Source organism: Zonotrichia albicollis, chromosome 16, assembly GCF_047830755.1.
Source record: "Zonotrichia albicollis isolate bZonAlb1 chromosome 16, bZonAlb1.hap1, whole genome shotgun sequence".
Taxonomy (NCBI): domain Eukaryota; kingdom Metazoa; phylum Chordata; class Aves; order Passeriformes; family Passerellidae; genus Zonotrichia; species Zonotrichia albicollis.
Window position 1 is genome coordinate 2,227,410 of NC_133834.1, and position 20,352 is coordinate 2,247,761.

The window sequence follows — 20,352 nt, forward strand, 5'->3', positions numbered from 1 at the left end:
GGCGGAATCCAAAGCCTCCTCCCCGGCAGGAAGAGCTCCGGCGTGGCAGAGCCGCTGGAAAAGGGAGCCGTGCCTTCCCCGAGCCGGGCAGGGTGAAGCAAACTGTGTATTTAAAGACTGGAGAATAATTAATTCCTATTTATTGCCGGCGTCCGGCGCTCCTGGGCAGAGGGGACCGGTGAGGGGTCACCATGGCTTTCTCCCAGGTGCAGTGCTTGGACGACAGCCACGTCAACTGGAGGTCCAGCGAGTCCAAGCCCGAGTTCTTCTACAGCGAGGAGCAGCGCCTGGCCCTGGAGGCGCTGGCCTCCCGCGGCCCCGACGCCTTCTATGAGGTCCTGAAGAGGGAGAACATCAGGGATTTCCTGTCCGAGCTGGAGCTGAAGAAGATCCTGGACACGCTGGAGACCTACGACCCCGGCTCCGAGTACATCCCGCGGCACGGCAGCGGCGGCGGGGACAGCGAGGGCGACAGGAACAGCCAAGGGGACGAGCAGGACGTGGCGCCGTCCCTGGAGTACTGGCCACAGCGCTCGGACCGCTCCATCCCGCAGCTGGACCTGGGCTGGCCCGACACCATCGCCTACCGCGGCGTCACCAGGGCCACCGTGTACATGCAGCCGCCCATCGAGGGCCAGGCGCACATCAAGGAGGTGGTGAGGAAGATGATCCACCAGGCTCAGAAGGTGGGTGAGGTGCGCCGGGGACGGGGCAGGGCTGGCCCCAGGGTGCTCCGGTCCCTGTCCTGCGGGAGCTCTGTCTGAGCCGAGGCAGCGGGGCCGAGCGTGCAGGGTTTTCTTTGTAACCAATATAATCATGATCTATCCTACAATTTGCAGCATGATCTATAGCCTCAGACCCCTATATCACAAAGTTTTTCACCTACCTACTATTCTTCCTAGTCGCAACACTCATCCTGATCATCACCAGCATCTTATTTGTCCTGTTCATTGGTGAGAAGGAGTCAGAATCATATCCTTGCTACAATATTTGGGGATGGGGTTTTGCTGTGGATGCTGCTAGCCGGGCTCAGCACAGCCCTTCCCAATATCCACACAGCAGCTCTGCTCATCCCAGGGTCCCTGCAGGGTTGTTGGGGAGAAAAATGGGTTGAGCCCGTGGTCCCAGGCACTCCACAATCATTATTCCCAGTGTGACAGCAGTGACAGCATGCAGGAACCTGGGATTGTGTCCTGGTTTTAGGTCCTGGGTCCACCAGCTGTCCAGAGCTGACCCTGGGGTCATGGCTGGCCTCAGTCCCTGTGTCCACCACCCATCCAGTCCATGGCTCTGGGGTAAAGTAACCAAAGCTCCTGATGTAGCTCTGCCCCACACAAGGGCCACGTTTGACCTGAGGTGGTTGTGGGGCTCCAGGCTGGCTCATCCTGGCGCCCAGAGGATGAGGATGAGCTGGTGAGGACCGGGACAAGGCTGGGCAGATGCTGAAGGGATTTGGGTTCAGACTTGTCCTCCCTGTGGCGCCAAGGCGAGGAGCAGGGAGTGGGGATGCATGAGCCATCCATCAGCCAGGGCAGGAGGAGATGCTGGCCTGGGCTGAAGGTCAGGGGTGGGAAGGTGCTGCTGGTGTTTCCCAGTGACCCAGTCCAGGAGGGGTTGGTACCTGCTGGCTCCTTGGTGCTTTGAAGCTCCTCGAGTTCTGTGCATCCAGTACCATGGAGGAAGGAGCTTCCCAACATCCCCAGCAGGGAAACAGGGAGAGCCTGGCAGGGTCTCTGTGGAGCAGAGGGGACAGCCTGGGATGCACCAGGTCCTCCAGAGATAGTGCTGGGGTTTGCAGGTCCTGCTGGGAGAGAGGGAAACCTGTGACATGCAGCCAGCAGAGCCTCTTCAGACCAGCTCAGGCAGGAAAATGAATCTCTCAAAGCATCCAAGGATCTCAGGAATGGCTGTTGGGGGTGTCAGGGCTGCCCTGCTGCGGGCAGGAGCCATCTCTGGCCTCTGTCACCCCACACAAGTCGAGGTGATTTCTCCTCACCTGTGACATTTTCCCTGCCAAAGCACTTTGCAGCGAAGGCAAAGGGAAGGGACAGCTCCCATGCCGTGGGATGGAGGCTGGGAGCACAATCCCACAACAAACAATGTCTCATCCTCGGGTCTTTCCGACTGGGGCTGGCAGCTCCCGCCTGCCTTTGCCTGCTCACCGCTTCCCAGCTGCCCTCCTGAGTCATCCCACACCCTGCTCCTGCTCCCAGAGCTGAGTCAGGCCCATCCCCACTCCCCTGGAGCCTCTCCAGGACCCGGGGACGTGGCCAGGGCTGATGCTGCTGTGCTCATCACGGCACTGATGGCCCTGAGCAGGGCTGGGCTCTGCCTCCCGCTCCAGACGGGCTCTGATTGTGGGATGAGACATGGTGACACCACTGGTGACATGCAGGAGCCTGCCTGGAGCTTAGGGTGCCTCAGGAATCAGAGATGGGTGAGTGCTGCAGGGTCTGGGGGTGCAGGAGTTGCAGGAGTGGGGTTCTTCCATGGTCTCCCATCCCGTATTTGAGCACAGTGCTCCTTGCAGCTGAACCTGCTGTCACACAGCACAGCCCAGGTGACAACCTGTGGGTGCTCCTGAGGGTGGGGGACACTGGCCCAGACCACCCTGCAGGTTTCTGCCCGGGCTCAAGGCCTTCACAGCAGCTCAGAGGTGAAAGGGTTTGGCTGAGGGACAAAGGGACTGTCCTGCTGCCACCATCAGGTGTCACACTCACTGTCCCTGTGCTCTGTCCTCCCTGGGAGATCCCTGCCCAATGCTCTCCACCACGTGCACAGGAGCACAGGCTTGGCAGAGGTTCAGGCTCCCTGCCAGAGGATGATCCTTGTTCCAGACGCTCTCTCTGCCCCGGTGCCGTCCCAAACCCCGTTGTGTCACTTCTGTCCCATGGCCAGGAGAGCAAAGTCCTCTGGGGCCGGCCCAGCAGAGTTCAGAGCCCCTGGGAGCAGTGCTGGTGCTGGGAGCTCACACAGGCTCTCAGGGTGAGGAATCCCAGGGATGTGAGGCTGCTCTGAGGGGCAGAGGAGCCCTGGTGCCTCCCCCAAACTCTGCCTCTAACCCAGACAGGGAGATGCAAGTGATCCCCTCCTCTTGCTGGGAGTGAATGGGAGAAGGAGAGGCAGGATCCTGTGGCCAGGCCCCTGAAAATGCCATCTTTGTGGGCAGCAAGCAGAGCTGGGGAGGGATTCACCCCAGAGACCTTCACCAGGCTGAGCTGTGGCACGGCTGTCTCCTCCTTGCCATGGATCCCTCGGGCTGCAGAGCTCTCAGGGTGGAATCAGGAACAATTCCTTCGTGGAAAGGGTGGCCAGGCACGGGAAGGGGCTGCCCAGAGAGGTTTGGAGTCCCCATCCTGGAGGTGTCCACGGAGTTTGTGGATGTGGCACTCAGTGCTCAGGGCTGGTGACAAGCAGTGATGGGTCCAAGGCTGGAGTTGACAATCCTGAATGTCTCTTCCAACCTTAATGATTCTGTGGTGGAAAGAAGGAAGATCCTCCTCCTCCTCTCCTCTTGGCTGTCTCAGACCAGAAACCAGAGCATGCAAACATTGACCTTGGCCCAGAGCCAGGGGAGACAGCAGTGACTCTGACCTCCTGTCTTCACTTGAGGTTCCAGGTTGGGATTGTGGTGATGTAATTACCCTGAGCAACTTCCAGAGAAGGTTGGGAGGCCCTATTAATTACTGTTTACAAAACCTTCTGCTGTTCCTGGATGAAAGGGTCGACAGGGGAGAGCAATTATTAATGTTACTTGTCCCACCTCTCCTGCATCCCAACACTCTTCCTCTAATTGTGCCTTGGTGCCTGCCTAATTTATTGAATGCCCACGTGGTGCACCCCAAAAGTCATTATCTGATGATTCATAGTGAGACAATAAAGAGCTGCAACTTCCTCTAGAAAACATGATCCTGCAGTTTGGGTGCTCATCAAAGCTGTTCCAAAAAATCCCAACAGCATTTGCCCAGTGTCCAGGGGGACACAATGCTCACTGCTCCTCGGGGATTTGGGAGCCAGCTCCTTCACACCTGCTGTACCCCATGGATTCTGGCAGCTCCTGGGACCCTGGAAGGAAAAGCTTTACCTTCATGGGCACTGGGAGTCTCCTGCTGCAGATTTGGGGCTGATTCCCTCTGTGCCCTCCAGGAGAATGGCAAAGGGATGGCAAAGCTTCCTGGGATGACACAGCAGCAGAAGGGCTTCAGGAAAGGGAATGTCCAGCACCAAGCAGAGGTGACAGGGACAGGGGACAGGCTGGCTCCTCACAGGCACATGGCACAGCTTGCTGCAGGCAGTGCCATTCCCCAGGCTGGGGAGCAAAGAGCAGGCAGGATTACCCTGCTGCAGAGCAGACAGGCTCCACTCTGCAGGTTACCCCTGAACCAGGCTTTGGCATCCCAGGGCTCAAACCCAGCAGCAGGTTTCACCCAGACAGGGACAGATTCCAGCAGCAGAATTCACACAGACAGGTACCCCCATGACAGACAGGTACAGACAGATTGCCCCACGAGGAGCTGCCAGTGCCATCCTCACTCTCCCGCCCATCCTGTGCCAGGGCAGTGTTGGCACACTGGAGTGACATCCCGGTGACAAACCAGGGCCAAAGCTGTCCTGCAGGCAGGACACAGCAGGGAGGGCAGCAGGAGCTGAGCAGTGGCAGGAGGCACCAGCTGGGCAGGAGGAATTGGGGTAAAATGTGGGTTAAAATGTGGGTTAAAATGTGGGCAGGTGGCTGGGAGCTGGGCACCCTTGAGCAGCGAGCCAAGGCCTCAGCACTGCTGGGACCACAGTGGGAAATGTTCTTTACCCTCAAAACGAAGCTCAGCGCTGCTCTCATGCCCATTTCACAAGTGCTCAGCTTTTCCTGGGGAAAACACAGCACACAGGAGAAGTGGCATGGGCATGGAGAATCAGGGGCAGAGGCAAACCCTCTGCCACCAAACCATCTGCCACCAAACCCAACCCACACTGTCCCACCATGGTGTCCCTTGCCCAGGGCTCATGGAACACAACTCAGCTCCTCCCCAGTTTCTTGCTGAACACGGCAAATGCAAGCCCAGAGCTCCCAGAGTAGCTTCGGACCAATCCCACTTTGCATCCATGCAAATCCAGCAGTCGGTTCCTGCTTCAGTTTCCCCACCAGGACAACAAGGATGAGCAAAACTTGTTGTAATCTTCGCTGCCGTGTTGTTCTCGCCTCTCTGCTGGGGCTCTTCTCCATTCTCTGCAGCACAGTCCTTCCTGTCTTCTCAGGGGCTCCTCCTGGGCTCTTGACCCACCCCTATTTATCTCAGTTACCTTCACGAGCTACAGCTGCTGCCCAACTAAGGACCCTGCAGCTGCAGCTCGTTTGGAGCAACTCAGACCCACACAGATCCCACAATACAACATATATTCAGGCCCCCACATTTCCCCCCTTTTCTTTTAACAATTATACAATTACAATACACATACAGTCCCAGCTCTCAGGCTGACACAGCTCTCAGCTGTCTTTAGATACAACCATAGAATATATACATATCCCTATACAGTCCCAGCTCTCAGGCTGCCACAGCTCTCAGCTGTCCTATCTTCTATAGTCCCAGCTCTCTGGCTGCCACAGCTCTTGGCTGTCCAGGGGATTCCACACCTTCTCTCGATGTTTGGTTGTGTGTTCTTCATCACGTCGGGGTCACCAGTTGTTGTAACCTTCGCTGCAGTGTTGTTCTTGCCTCTCTGCTGGGGCTCTTCTCCATTCTCTGCAGCACAGTCCTTCCTGTCTTCTCAAGGGCTCCTCCTGGGCTCTTGACCCACCCCTATTTATTTCAGTTATCCTCACGAGCTACAGCTGCTGCCCAACTAAGGACCCTGCAGCTGCAGCTCGTTTGGAGCAACTCGGACCCACACAGATCCCACAATACAACATATATTCAGGCCCCCACAAAAACTTACGAGTGGGTGCACAGGGCAGTGAGGGTTCAGCCTTTCACAAAGCCTGGGGGAGGCTTCGGGCTGAGGAAAAATGGGGAAAATGAGTTAAAATCGAGTGGCAAAGCCATAAAATGCCCCCTCACCTGGCTCCATGGCACCTCCCAAAGCGCTGCTGTGTGTCAGGGCTGGGGACAGCAGGGTGGCAGCAGGGGCAGCAGGGCTGGGGCTCCCCACACAGCCCTGCTCTTCCCCCCATGGCCTGCAGAAAAGGAAGGGAAGAGCCAGCAGTGTCACAACAATCCTCTGCTTAATTAAAGATCTCCACGTCCTGTGGCACAGAGCTAATTAAAAGGCAGCTCAGGGTGCTTTGAGAGCTCTGGGCTGGAAGTGTCTGAGTGTGCAAGCACCCAGCACCATCCCAGCCCCTTCCTGGGGAAGGGAGGAGCACCCTGGGGTGTCCCTGGTGTCCCTCTGGCTCAGCCATGGCCAGCAGGGAAGGACAAATGGCCAAGAGCACCCACCTGCCCCAGCCCAGGCACCTTCCAGGAACAGCCACGGGCATGGGAGGGATTCCAGCCACGGGACAGTGACAAACCAGCTCCCTGGTGCCTTTCCCTGGGATGGGGGGAGGCAGAAATCCCTGTGGAGCTGCCCTGGGATTGCCTCCAGCCCCTCTGCCTGCCCCATGAGCTGCTGCTCACTGCCACAGGGGATGGCATTGCCAGGAAATCAACAGGCATGGACACAGGCAGACATCCCAGTGACATTCCCAGCACAGGCAGACATCCCAGTGACATCCCAGTGACATCCCCAGCACAGGCAGACATCCCAGTGACATCCCCAGTGACATTCCCAGCACAGGCAGACATCCCAGTGACATTCCCAGTGACATCCCCAGCACAGGCAGACATCCCAGTGACATTCCCAGTGACATCCCCAGCACAGGCAGACAAACCAGTGACATTCCCAGCACAGGCAGACACCCCAGTGACATTCCCAGTGACATCCCCAGCATGGGCAGACATCCCAGCGACATCCCAGTGACATTCCCAGTACAGGCAGACATCCCAGTGACATCCCAGACCCATTTTCCTGCCAGCCCCAGCTGTGGCTGGCACAGCAGCAAACACCCTGGCTCCAAAGGCAGCTGCAGCCTGTGGGTGTCAGTGTCACTGCCATGTGACAAGCACAGCTGGCACTGCTCAGGGTGCTGGCACTGCTGGCCTGGCTCTGCTCCTTGCACACAGCCTGGCAGGAAGGAGGGATGCTGTGCAGCACCCCAGGCTGGGCAGTGGGACCAGGACAGATGGACACACCACTCAGTGGCTGGGCTTGATGGTCCTGCAGGTCTTTGTCAAGTTTAACATTTCTGTGCATCAAAGGTTTCCCCTTCTGATGCTCCCTGCAATGCTGACAGCAAAGGGACACCAAACTTCTCCGGCACAAACTGGACTCTGCATTTTGTGAAGCCTTTAAAGGCAGGAAAGTTAGATTCACCCTCAGGAACTGGTTTTTCATCAGCAGATTATGCTCTGGATCACCACTGAATGGTCAGCGCTGGGAAAAAAACCACCCAAAGAGCATCAAATTCAACAATTAACTCAGCACTGCCAGGGCCACCACTAAACCATGTCCCCAGGTGCCACCTTGACCTCTCTTGGAGATCAGACTTTGAACAGTGACACAGAGGAATGGGAGGGCTTCCATCCTCAGACTGAGGGCAATGCTGGGCTCCCCTAGCCCAAATTCCAGCCCAAATTCCAAATTCCAGCCTCCTACAGGGAGCACTTGGCTTTGCCTCTCACCAAACAAGCTCTGAGTGTACCTTGGGTTGTCCCTCTGCAGGTCATTGCTGTGGTCATGGACATGTTCACTGACGTGGACATCTTCAAGGACCTCCTGGACGCTGGCTTCAAGAGGAAGGTGGGAGTGTACATCATCCTGGATGAGACCAACGTGAAGCACTTCCTCCAGATGTGTGAGAGAGCCCACATGCACGCTGGACACCTGAAGGTAGGGATGACCTGGAGCTGGGGAACCGCCTCCAAACACAGGAAATAATCAGAATTTCCAGCTCTGCTCCCTCCTGTCTTGGTGAATCACAACCCACAGCTGTGGAGAGTTTAGTCCATTTTTGCTGTAGCCAAAGCTGGAGGTGATGCCCAGACTGAGGAGCAGCATGGAGGGCTGGGTGAGAGGATGGGATGTGGATTCACACCCAGCAAAGCTGGAGCAGAAAGCCCAGGGGGCTGCTGGTACCAACCAGGGTACCAACGGAGGAGAGGGTACAGCCCTGCAGGGTGGGCACAGCAAAGCCCAGGGCACACCTGTGAGCTCAGCCCCTCCTGAGGGACAGGGAGCAGCAGGTGCTGTGCCAGGGCTGGGTCTGTGCTGTCCCCAGCTCCTGCCCAAGGGCAGGACCAGCAGCAGCCACCACAAGTCACAGGCTGGAATTAAAAACCCGATTTTCCCCTTTTAACTCCCAGCAGGGGCTGGGAGCAGAGCAGGGAGGCTCCCACACTGCCCCAGGCCCTGGCAGCTGCCAAGGGTGCCCTCAGTGCCCTCACTGTGCTGGGCAGTGCCACAGGTGATGCCAGCACCAGGAAATCAACAGCCATGGCACAGGCAGACATCCCAGTGACATTCCCAGTACAGACAGACATCCCAGTGACATTCCCAGTGACATTCCCAGCATGGGCAGACATCCCAGTGACATTCCCAGTGACATTCCCAACACAGGCAGGCATCCCAGTGACATTCCCAGTACGGGCAGACATCCCAGTGACATCCCAGACCCATTTTCCTGCCAGCCCCAGCTGTGGCTGGCCCAGCAGCAAACACCCTTGGTTAAAAGGCAGGATCCATGGATGCACATGGAATCACTCCTGTGCAGAATCCCATGGAAAACCAGGGAATGCAAAGCACCAGGGGGATGGCTGCCAGTGCAGGGGTTGGTTGGATGGGGCTTGGAGCAACCTGCTCTAGTTTAAGGTGTCAGAGGGTTGGAATGAGATTTAAGGTCCCTTAAGTCTCATTCCAGGTGAAATTCTGGGAATCCCAAGTGATTCTGGGATCCCTGTGTGAGCAGGGGGTGCAGAGAAAATCCCCTGTCCCAGAGCAGAGGCAGGGGCAGAGGAGAGGACAGGGGTTATTCCAGCCTCAGCAGCAGCAGCCAGAGCAGGGACCCTCACTCCAGCCACAGGACAGTCCCAGGCTGTGCCCCCATCACCAGCAAGGGATGCAAACACTCCAGAGCAGCCCCACAGCCCCACTGGGGGCTCGCAGACCCCACTCCTGGCCCAGCCTGGCCTGTTCCTTGGCACAGCAGCGATGTTGCTGCTCCTGACGTCAGCCTGCCCGCTGCCAAATGCCCTCCAGGAGAGCCCGTGCCCGGGCAAGCTCCCCACATTTGCTTAGGGTGGGTGAGGACCAGCCCTGGCTGAGCAGGAACACGCAGGAGCCGCGACAGCCTCACACCTGGCTGGCACCAGGAGGGGAAAATGGGGCTCAGGGACCCCCAAAACCTCACACCCTCCCCACTGCCTGCTGCCAACAATTACAGCAAGCACAGCCCAGCTTTTCCGGAGTCCAAACTCCCTCTGGAGCCTGGGATCCCACAGCTGCTGCTGCTCCAGGACCAGAAAAGCCAGCGCTGACGCACTCTGGTGTTTTCCTGCTTTAGCAGCCCCGGTGTGGCAGGACTGGAAAAGCAGGAGAGCGCCTGCAGAGCTCGGCAAACGTCTGGAAGTTGGGATTTGCCACATATTGCAGGCAGCTGGCTGGCACGGGGCGCAGGAGGAGGGGAGGGAAAGTAGGGCAGAGTCCGGGAGCTGCTTCTCAAGGCTGGAGATGTTAACGAACGTCCCCTCGTTATCTCGGTGGCAATTAGCAACCGGCTTGAGCAAGGGCTGGGTGATTCAGCCCTGCCTCGGCAGGGATTAGAGGAGCAGATTTCACTCAACAGCATTGATAGGGGGAGGAAAAGGGATCAGCACTGGGAGCGTAGGTGCCTGGAAAACACCCGGAGCTGCTCTTTGGTTTGGGCACAGGGTGAAGCCTTGGGTGTCACTGCTCTCTCAGCAGCCCCAAGTGTAGGGAAAATAAGGGACAGAGGTGACAATTGCCATCCCAGCCCTCTCAGTGCAGCACCATGGCAGAAATTAAGATGCTTAGTGCCAGTTTTGCTCCAGCCATAGCAGGCAGAAAGCATTTTCTTAGCATTTTTGTTAAGAAAAACACAAAATTCACAAAAAATTCCCCCCCAGACCTTCCCTGTTCAGTGAGTGGAACTTCCCTGGAAACACAGTCAGGAAAGTTGTGTCTTGCACATCATCTGCACTGAGTTTTCCTGCCAGGAATAGGGGAGCAGGACTAGGGGTGCACCTGGGCTTGGGACTGTGCCTGGTCATGGTCCCAGGGACAGAGGAGAGCGCAGGGAAGCAGATGAGAAAGGCTGGAGGAGGGGAAGACAAATATTTTCGATGCTTTCCTTTAAAAAACAAAACAAAACACACAATGAAACAGCCATGAAGGGCATGACCCAGTGATGACACAGAGCCTTTTGCAACAGCCTTACCACCATCCCAGCAGGAACAGGAGGAATGCAGGCGCTTTCTCAAGAAAATATTTTCTCCCCGCCCAAAGGGAGCCCCTTTGCCGTGGGAGATGCTATCTGCTCTGCTGAGGAATGTGCCAGGGCTCTCCATGGAGGGGCCAGAGACAGGAGCCAGCCTGGGGATAAAAACGGAGCAAAAACATTTTCACAGAGCCAGGGCTGCCCCTGCATCACTGCATTCCCTGGGGAGGACACCCAGCTCCACTCCAGGTTTCATTTCCCCAGGGTGAAAAGATGTTTCCCCACTGCCTGATCTCCCACCAGCCCCTAAAACCAGGAGTAGATGCCCAAATTTAGGAGCACAGCAAAGGGGGAGCGTGGGGAAGGACAAAACACCACATGGGCAGTTGTGGGGTCCCCACCTCCCCCTAAAACCCCTGCAGATCTGCTGCTGGCAGCAGGTGAGCAGCCTCCTCTCCCAGGGTGGCATTTGCATAGATTGCAGCAGCAGCACACAGCCCTCGCCCACGGACACCGAGTTCAAGAGATGGCAAACACAGCCTGGCAGCACATGGGCAAGGCAGGAAACTCCCCAAGCCCAGCCCATGGTGGCCTTGGGCGAGTTATTTCATCTCCCCATCGCTGTGGCCTCCTCTGAGCTGGGAATGAAGAACATTCCCCTTCCTCAGAGGGGCTGTGGAGGGTGGGTGGTGGTGTCCTTGCAGGGGTGGGTGATGGTGTTCCTGGGGTTCCTGGATGAGGGAAGAGATGAGGATCTGACTCTATATTTCAGAAGGCTTGATATATTATTTTGTGATATATATTACAGTAAAACGATACTAAAAGAATAGAAGAAAGGATTTCATCAGAAGGCTGGCTAAGAATAGAATAGGAAGGAATGAAAACAAAGGTTTGTGGCTCAGCTCTCTGTCCAAGCCAGCTGGCTGTGACTGCCCATTAATTACAAATATCCAACATGGGCCAATCCCAGATGCATCTGTTGCATTCCACAGCAGCAGATAATCAATATTTACAAATTGTTCCTGAGGCCTCTCAGCTTCTCAGGAGGAAAAATCCTAAGGAAAGGATTTTCCATAAAAGATGTGTGCGACAGTGGGTGGTGATGTCCTTCAAGGGGTGGGTGGTGGTGTCCCTGAAGGGCGGTTGAGGGTCTCACAGCAGCTCTTCCCTCTGCCCTGCAGAACCTGCGCGTCCGCAGCACCGGCGGCACCGAGTTCTTCACCCGCTCGGCCACCAAGTTCAAGGGGGCTTTGGCCCAGAAGTTCATGTTCGTGGACGGGGATCGAGCCATGTGTGGCTCCTACAGGTACAGCAGAGACATCTCCTCCTGCCCACCCTGCTGTGGTGTTGGTCAAAGACCGGTGTGAACCCTCCTGGTCCAAGGCTGCAGGAGCCCGTGCCATATTTGCTCTCCTCATCCAAAACTGGGAGGAGATTTTCCATTTGGAGTGGGCCCTAAGGGGTTCCCACTACTCCCTACACCACCAGGTCTAGGACATCCACCCTTCTTGGAGGTGGTGGGACACACCAAGTGCTTCTGTGCTGATGAGCACAAGGAAGGACCAGAGCACCAAACCACAGCAGGTCCCAACTCTCACACCAAGCTCAGCTTTCCAGTCAATTTCCTACACAAAGTATTTTTCAGTTTGTTCAAAGGAAAACTTACTTAGGTAGAAACCGACCAGCCCTGGTCAGGTTTCAGGTCTAAAAGACAAGTTTTGTAAACATGGAGCTGGAACATTTCCTCTTTTCTGGCCATAACAAATAACACATCCACTTAGGAGTCCCTTCTCTGACCCAAAATGAGACAGGAAAAGCAGCCAATGCTAAGGCACAAAACTGACCCTCCACAAATTCCTTTTGTTTTTACTTCAAGTCCACTGTGCTCAGGGTCTCCAACCCTTCACTCTAATTTGGGGTGGGATCTATTTTGTCAATCCCATTATTATGTTCACAGTGAGATCATGTCCCTGCTGGCACCATCAGTCCCATCACCTTATTTACCAGCTGATTGTCCCCAATGTGTTTCTGTTCCAGCTTCACCTGGTCTGCAGCAAGGACAGACCGGAATGTCATCACAGTTCTCTCAGGCCAGGTGGTGGAGGCCTTTGACAAGCAGTTCCAGGAGCTCTACCTCATGTCCAAGGGGGTGAGCCTCAAGTCCATCTCCATGGGCGAAGAGCCGGAGCCCGAGCCGGTGACGCTGCCCTCCGTGGTGCCCGTGACCCCCGCCAACGCCGTGGTGAAGAAGCTGATCAACCCCAAATACGCCCTGGTGAAGGCCAAGAGCGCCGACCAGATCAGCAAAACCTCCTCTGAGAACCAGGACAAGAACCAGAAGAGTGACAACAACAAAGGCAAAGCCCCTCCCGAGGGCCAGGCGGGCGAGCGGCACGGGGACGTGGCTGAGCTCGCCCCGCTCATCCACCCCGGCCTCCTGAACCTGGAGAAAGCCAACATGTTCGATTACCTGCCCACCTGGGTGGAGCCCGACCCCGAGCCTGGCAGCGAGGTCCTGGGCTACATCAACATCATCGACCCCAAGGTGAAGAACGTGAAGCTGTCGCAGATGAACCGCATCAAGGTCTGCGACGTGTCCCAGGCCAGCGCCCAACACCGGCAGATGCTGAAGAACAGGGAGATGGAGGCCAGGAAGAATTCGGAGCAGGAGCTGCCTCTGCTGTCCCCCAGCCACAGACAGATTGCACAGCCCCCCATGGAAGCTCCTGCAGCCCCCACGACCACCCCCATCGAGGGTGTCAGCTGGACAACGAGGCAAGTGGGGACATTTGCTGCTTCACCTCTGGGCCACCATTTGAAGCCACAGGAGGAGGCACTGGAGGATGTGAAGCCTCCAGTTCCAAAGCCAAGGACCGTCCCTGTCGGTGTCATCATGACCAGAGTCCCCACAGGCTGTGACAGCAGCAGTGCCCTGCAGGGTGACACGCAGCCAGCCCTGGCTGAGCACACGGCTGTGAAGCAGGAGAGGGAGGACAAACCCAGCCGGGCTGCCAGGGAGAGCGGCCGTGCCCAGCCAGAGCGGCCAGCAGCAGCTCCACAGGAGGGCAAAGGCCCTCCCTGCGCCCACAACGGGCTGGGAGAGGAGGAGGAGGAGGAGGAAGAGGAGTTCATCACCCTCAGTGACCAGGAGAGCTACTCCAGCAGCTCTGCTGACCACAGCTACCGGCGCTCCAACGCCTCCTCCATCTCGGACGAGTACTTCGAGGTCAGGGACCGCTACGGGCCCCTGCGCAGAACCAACTCGGACGTCACCCACAACGGGGACATCCTGCCCATGCAGAGGAAGCTCAGCGACCCCCACATCAGCCGGGGCACCTTCATCAGCCCCCTGGGCAGCCTCCCCTCCCTGAAGCACCTGGACATGACCAAGAGGAGGAGCACGGCCGTGGAGATCAGGCCCATGCTGCCCCGCGCCCTCCTGGATGGAAACAGCTCCTACCCCAGCAGTGCTGCCCAGGTAGGACTTCTTGCCATAACCCTTTGTTTCTCCACCCTATAAAGGTTTGCAGACCTGGAGGTGACCCAGTCAGCTCAAGCCAGGTGTGATGTCATCCTGAGTTTTGGTGTTATCCCAGCCTTTGGTGCTGTCCTAGATGCTGAGATCAGATTCCCATAAAGGAGAATAACACCCTGCACGTGGCCATGGTCACCAAGAGGTGACAAAGACGTGGTGGCCATTCCACAGCTGTCGGTGTCCAGCAGTGGGGATGGCTGTTAAAGGGAAGGGTTTTGGTAATTAAAGATTATCCCACAGCACAGGGCTGGGGCTGGAGCTCCAGGCACAGCTGGACAGATGTGCTGGGGCCCTGAGCTCCACCACAGCCCATCAGGCCCAGCTGGGGACAGACTGTGCATGCAGGCGTGTCCTTCTCAGCCTTGTTTTCCAGGCCTTGCCAGGGTGATTAGCATCAAAGGGAAAGCGCTCGGACACATAATTAGCAGCAGAGAAACAGGGACAGCAACCTCTGAGGGCGAGTGCCACCGTCAGCAGCTTTGTGGCTGAGCCACGAGTGACGCCAGGCCCTGTCACCACACAGGGCCAGCTCCCTGCTGCAATTCCCTGGGGAGCAGGCCAGAGCTGCCAGGAGGTCACAGCAGCATCCCCACCACATCACTGTCCCACCCAGGGGTGGTGACACTGCCATCTCCCCTGATTTCCACCCCAGCTCTGCAATCTCCTGCACCTCTGCCAAGCATTCCGGCTTCTCACGGCTCCCCGCCCGCTGTTTTTGGGGCATTCAAACCCCCAGGGCCAAACCAGCAGCTGAAATCACTGAAACTGCCTGAGGTTACCCCAGCTGAGCATCTAATCTGTATTTACAGGGAATTAAATGTACCATCCCAGAGTCCACTGGCTTCTCCCTTCCCAGGCAGCGACAGGGAGCTCAGAGCTTTAATCGTCGCACATCAAATACCCCTGAGCCCTGCAGGGCAAGGAGCTCCGAGCCTTTTGATGCTCTGTGACCCAGGTCCCAGGTGCCACCTCGCTGGGGACGGCTGGGCACGCTGCTGTTCCTGCAGCAACTTGTTCTGGCCCTTTGATGAGAGGCAGATAATTAGCACAGCAGCAGGGTTAGGAAAGCCAGCACGCAGTGGAGAGGTGCAGGGAAGAGCTTCTCCCATGTGTAAAAAGAATAAATTGAAGTAACCCTTGATTAACTCTTAAAAACTCAAATCTGACAGAAATCACTACCAATTCTCCCAGTTTTTTTTTTTTCTGGGTCCACATTTCTTAGGTGCTGGCCTATTGCCAAAACACAGGTGGAGGCTCACTCAGGGCAAACATCGTGTTTTCCATGTCATGGAAACCAAATTCTCTCTGGAAATCACCTTCCCTAAATACACAACCCCCTTCACAGCTGGATGCACAGCAGCCTCAAGGAGGAGGAGGAGGAGGAGGAGGGGGGACACCTGGGTCCTGTCCTGCCCCTCTCCCACCTGCAGAGCCCCCAGGTCTGTGCAGAGCAGAATTTCCACACAAGCCCCCCTCAGTGACAGGGAAAATCCCCCCTCAGCAGCTCCACAGCCACAGGGGCCCTTACCTGGGCACAGACCCTGCTGGCTATCCCTGGCAGATAATGAGGAACAGGGGCAGCATCTTCAGCTCCGGCCAGGATGGAGCCTTGGCGTGGCTCAGGCTTTTAGCAGAGTGAACATTGGACAATGACCTGTGGAGAGCTCAGCAGCACCAACATCTACTCCACATCAGCCTCCTCCTTGCCAAACTGCATCCCAAATGCTGGAGCCACCGGGCATGGGGCCCAAATGCAGTGTGGAAGTTCACCCAGCCCACAGTGGGGTTTCTCTCCAGACCAGTAACGGGTTGGGGTTACACCATAGCACCAAAAAAGCCCAGTGCAACCACAGCAGCACATCCTGCAGCCAGGAACCACCATGCCCCACCACCATCCCACCCTCCTGCCCCTTTGAGCCATTCTGCTCCCCAGAGAGTGCCCACAATGACATGGAAACCAAGTCCAGCCTTCTCCTCCTCCCACAGCTCCACTCAAACCATCACACCTCAAAGCTCTGGCCAAGCCATGTCCATTCACAACATAGCCAGCCCTCCTGGACAGGCAGCACCTGCAGGAATTGCTGATTTCACAGAGCTCAGAGTCTCTCCAAAGGCTTCCAGAGGCGTGCTCAGCACCCAGCAGGATTCAGGCTCTCCTGGGCAAGCACTGCCTCATTCTGCTGCTGGGCAGGGTGCAGGTTCCTGGGCTGGGATACTTGGTTTAAGCCATGGTTTAAGCCATGCTTTAACTCCTTCCCAAGAGCCAGAGCGCTTCAGGAGCCACCACCCAGCTCAGGCACATGATGAGCTCAGAGGGAGAAAAGCTAAATCACCCTTAATCCTTCTCACCTGAAGCCATCTCAGACCCTAGCACTGCTCATTAAATCAATCTCGGGCTACCTAAGCTAAACTGCTTTAACTCAGCCCTCCTGGTCAAAGCAGGAGGTGTCAGCTCCAGGACCAGGGAGGTCTTTGGGGCTTTGGGACTGTCTGACAGCTGAGCAGCAGCAGAGTGAGGGTCACTGCAGAGGCAGGGCAGCTTGGCACAGCCAGCTCCTCCTGCCATCTGCACCTTGGCCCACCAGACCTCACCAGCTCTCACCTCCCCTGGTACCTGTGCACAGGTGCAATCACACCTCCGGATCATGGCACAGGCACACCCAAAGGGGAGATAAACATCTCTGGTGGCCACAGCCATGTGTGACAGCCTTACCCAGTCCAGAATTGGGGTTAATGGTGCCAAACGTGTGTCTCAACCCAGCTGAGAGAGCCACCCCCACAGAGCTGTTGCAGCTCACTGCTGTCTCCTCTCCCAGCCCTCCATCCATCCTTTCATCTGCTCCTGGCAGTCACCTGATGCCACAGCCTGGCTCTGGGTGACTGAGTGCTCTCAGGGCTGGCATCATTCACGTGGGTGCTCAGTGTTGAGATGCCTTGTCCTGCATTTCCAGGCAGGAGGGACTTGGCTTGGAGCAGCCTCCAGACTGCCAGGGCTGCTTGGGGAGTGCCAGTGTTTGGTACCAGAGCCAGGAGGACTCAGTGTTTGGTACAAGAGCAGGGCTGCTGGGCAGTGTCAGTGTTTGGTACCAGATGAGCAGCCTGGGTTCATATTTGAGGCCGTTCCTGTAGGAGCATTGGGGGTAGGATGGTGGGGATGGATGGAGAGCAGAGATCTCTGCAGCCAGGTCAGGAACTTGGGGTTTATTGCAAAGGGCCAAGTGCAGGGCCCTGCTGGGAGCTGCAGCCACAGCTCAGAGCAGGACTGAAAGAAGAGAGGGGGAGAGAGGATGATAGAGTAAAAGGGTAAGAGCACGAAGTTCCCATTCCAATACAATAAATCTTCATCTGTGTTCAATATTCTAATTCTCACTAACCAATCTAGTACAGTATATAAATCCTATAGCATTTCCATACAGCCTGTAAGAATCATTACATTACCACACTGTGCTACATTTTAAACCCTAAAAACTCCTCTTTGGGCCCCTTCTGCCAAGCTGTAGGGTCTGCTCTGACCCTTGGGCCTGTCTGCAAGCAGAGGGTGTTGAGATTACCTTCAGTCTGGCCACACCATTGTTTTCCAGTTGTTCAGTAACTGAGGTATCTCCAAGCTTGCTTTCATTTCAATCTCACTTAGAGTTTCCACATTCTCAAAATCTTTCGCCAGACAATCATATTTATAAGGCTTTCCTGTTTCATCATCCCCAACAGTTCCGAGCTGCCACTGAATTTGGGAAGGGACAGAGGGATTTTCAGCTGGCACAGGTGAAGAGGTGTCCTTGCAGGGAGCAGCACCCTTCCAGCAGCCAGAGCTCACTGTGTTTTTGCTCTCTCCCCCGCAGGGCACCCACTTCTACCACTACCGGCCTCGGAGGGCAGCGGGCAGGGAGCTGGGCAAGGAGCTCTCCTGCTCCCCAACGACACAGGAGAAACCCCTCAGGGCCTCCAAGCACGCAGGGGAGGGGGCAGAACCCAAAAAGACCATTGCAGGCAGCCAGCCCTACTGGCAGAGCAAAGCCCTGAGCCCCAGCAAGGCCACGGCAGCCACGGGCAGAGCTCAGCGCCTCAGCTCCCTGCCCCAAGAGAGCCCCAGGGCACCCGAGGAGATGAGGACACCCCTGGGCATCCCGCTCTCCAAGCTCTCCCAGTCCAAGCACCTCAAGAACAGGGTTGCAGGGGCCCAGGGGGCTTGTGTGGACTCCAAGAAGACGCCCCCCGAGCCCACGGGGCAGAAGGAGCAGTAGGGGCTGGTGAGGGTGGCCCTGCAGAGCTGCTGGAGGCCAGGCAGCGCCGCCTTCCTTGGGGCAGGGGTTTGGTTTGTTTGCCTTGTTTACATTTACCAGCACCACGTGGCCACCACGGACAGCCCAAAGTCATCCCTGGCCAGGGCAGAGCTCCAGAGATGGGGCTGCAAGGGGTGCATGGCATCCACCCTGGCAGGTGGCAGCAGTGTTGGGGACAATCTTGGACTGCACAACCTTTAAAGAGGTCTCTTCCAGGCTGGCGTGATCTCCGGCCTCACTGAAAACTGGAAAGCATCACTGGTACCTGTTCAAAGCAGGAAAGCATCACTGGTACCTGTAAAAAGCAGGAAAGCATCACTGGCACCTGTTCAAAACAGGAAAGCATCACTGGCAAAAGCCAGCCAGCTCCTCATCCCAGAATGCTGCTGGAAAAGGAGGGATTGTCCATGTTCGTGTTTTCTTCTGGTTATTTAAGAGACTCTTCTGTTACCATTTTGCACAGCAGGTCCCACTGCAGTCTGCTCTCCCTGTGGAGGGTGACCCGTGCCCTGGGACAAAGACTCCTCAAGGGAATCACCTCTTTTCAACTTGTACTGTAAAAAAGCAACCTGTTCATTAAAGCTCCCTGGTCCCAGGGCAGGAGAGCCTTGCCTAAGACTATTAAAATGCAAGATTAGGTGGCCTTGGACTCAATAAACTGCAGCTCAAGGTGCCTTGGCACAAATGTCCAGCCAAATATTTTCTACCCCCACCCCGAGCATTTCCCCAGCACCCCCACGTGCTCCCATCCCCAAACCTCCAGCAACCAGTAAAAGAAAAATAAGAATATATTAAAAAAAAAAGAAAAATAAGAATAGAAGCCCCTTTCCACTGCATTTTTCCCGGGAAATGGGAGCCAGGCTCTGAGCCTGAGCCCTGACAAGGAATATGTGCCATGAACAAGCCCTCACAAGCGAGCCCCCGAGCCCTTGGCAGCTGCCCTGTGCTCCTCCCCAGTGCTGCCAACCAGCCTTGGGCTGTGCCCTGGCTCCCCACTGCCTGCCTGCTCCTGGGGGGCACGGGCTGAGCCCTCCCTGCAGCTCCCCCGCACCTCCAGCAGGAGCATTTTGGAGCCAGAGGCATCACGTTCTATGGGGAGGGATGGGAGGCACCCACCCATGCAGCAGCCTGGGGAGATGGGCAGGGAGGGGCACTGGCACCCCCAAAGTGCAGCTGCTGGGGCTTGGCAGAGCAGAGGAGGCTCCAGAGGCCTCACAGAAGGAAGAGACAAAAGCCAGGAGCATCCCTGGGTGCATTCCCCACAGCTGGTGCTGCTGTCTCACCCTGGATCCCGCCCATCCCTGCAGGGCAGCCCCTCTGCTCTGTGCCCTCAGAGCAGCAGGATGAGCTGTGTGGGAGCATTGGGGGTAGGACGGTGGGGATGGATGGAGAGCAGAGATCGCTGAAGCCAGGTCGTGGAATTTGGGGTTTATTGCAAAGGGTCCTGCTGGGAGCTGCCAGGCACAGCTCAGAGCAGGCCTGAGAGAAGAGAGGGGGAGAGAGGGTGAGAGGGTAAGAGAGTAAAAGCATTAAAAGAGTGAAGTTCCAGTTCCAATACAATAAATCTTCTTCTGTGTTCAATATTCTAATTCTCACTAACCAGTCTAGTACAGTATACAAATCCTATAGCATTTCCATACAGCCTATAAGAATCACTACATTACCACACTGTGTTAGATTTTAAACCGTAAAAACTCCTCTTTGGGCCCCTTCTGCCAAGCTGTAGGGTCTGCTCTGACCCTTGGGCCTGTCTGCAAGCAGAGGGTGTTGTTCCATCAACAGGGGATCACCTTCAGTCCACCTTCAGCCACACCATTGTTTTCCAGTGGTTCAGTAACTGAGGGATCTCAAAGTTTGCTTTCATTTCAATCTCACTTATAGTTTCTATATCCTCAAAATCTTTTGCCAGACAATCATATTTATAAGGCTTTTCATCTTCCCCAACAAGGTGGGAATATGTTCCTGGACAATCTCCCTCCCACAGGACCCTCCCCATGAGTGCTGCTGTCCTTAGACCAAAAATCCCTCACACATCATACACTGGCATCACC

At 56.3% G+C, this 20,352-nt stretch overlaps 1 protein-coding gene across 1 annotated transcript; it reads left to right on the forward strand.

Moving 5' to 3' along the window:
* Window positions 1–177: 177 nt before the first annotated feature.
* On the forward strand, window positions 178–19,373 carry FAM83G (family with sequence similarity 83 member G). Its single transcript, XM_005494888.3, has 5 exons — window positions 178–686; window positions 7,756–7,923; window positions 11,668–11,792; window positions 12,524–13,964; window positions 17,861–19,373. Exons 1-5 carry the CDS (start codon window positions 192–194, stop codon window positions 18,260–18,262), a joined length of 2,631 nt encoding a protein of 876 aa, XP_005494945.2. The 5' UTR covers window positions 178–191; the 3' UTR covers window positions 18,263–19,373.
* Window positions 19,374–20,352: the final 979 nt, after the last annotated feature.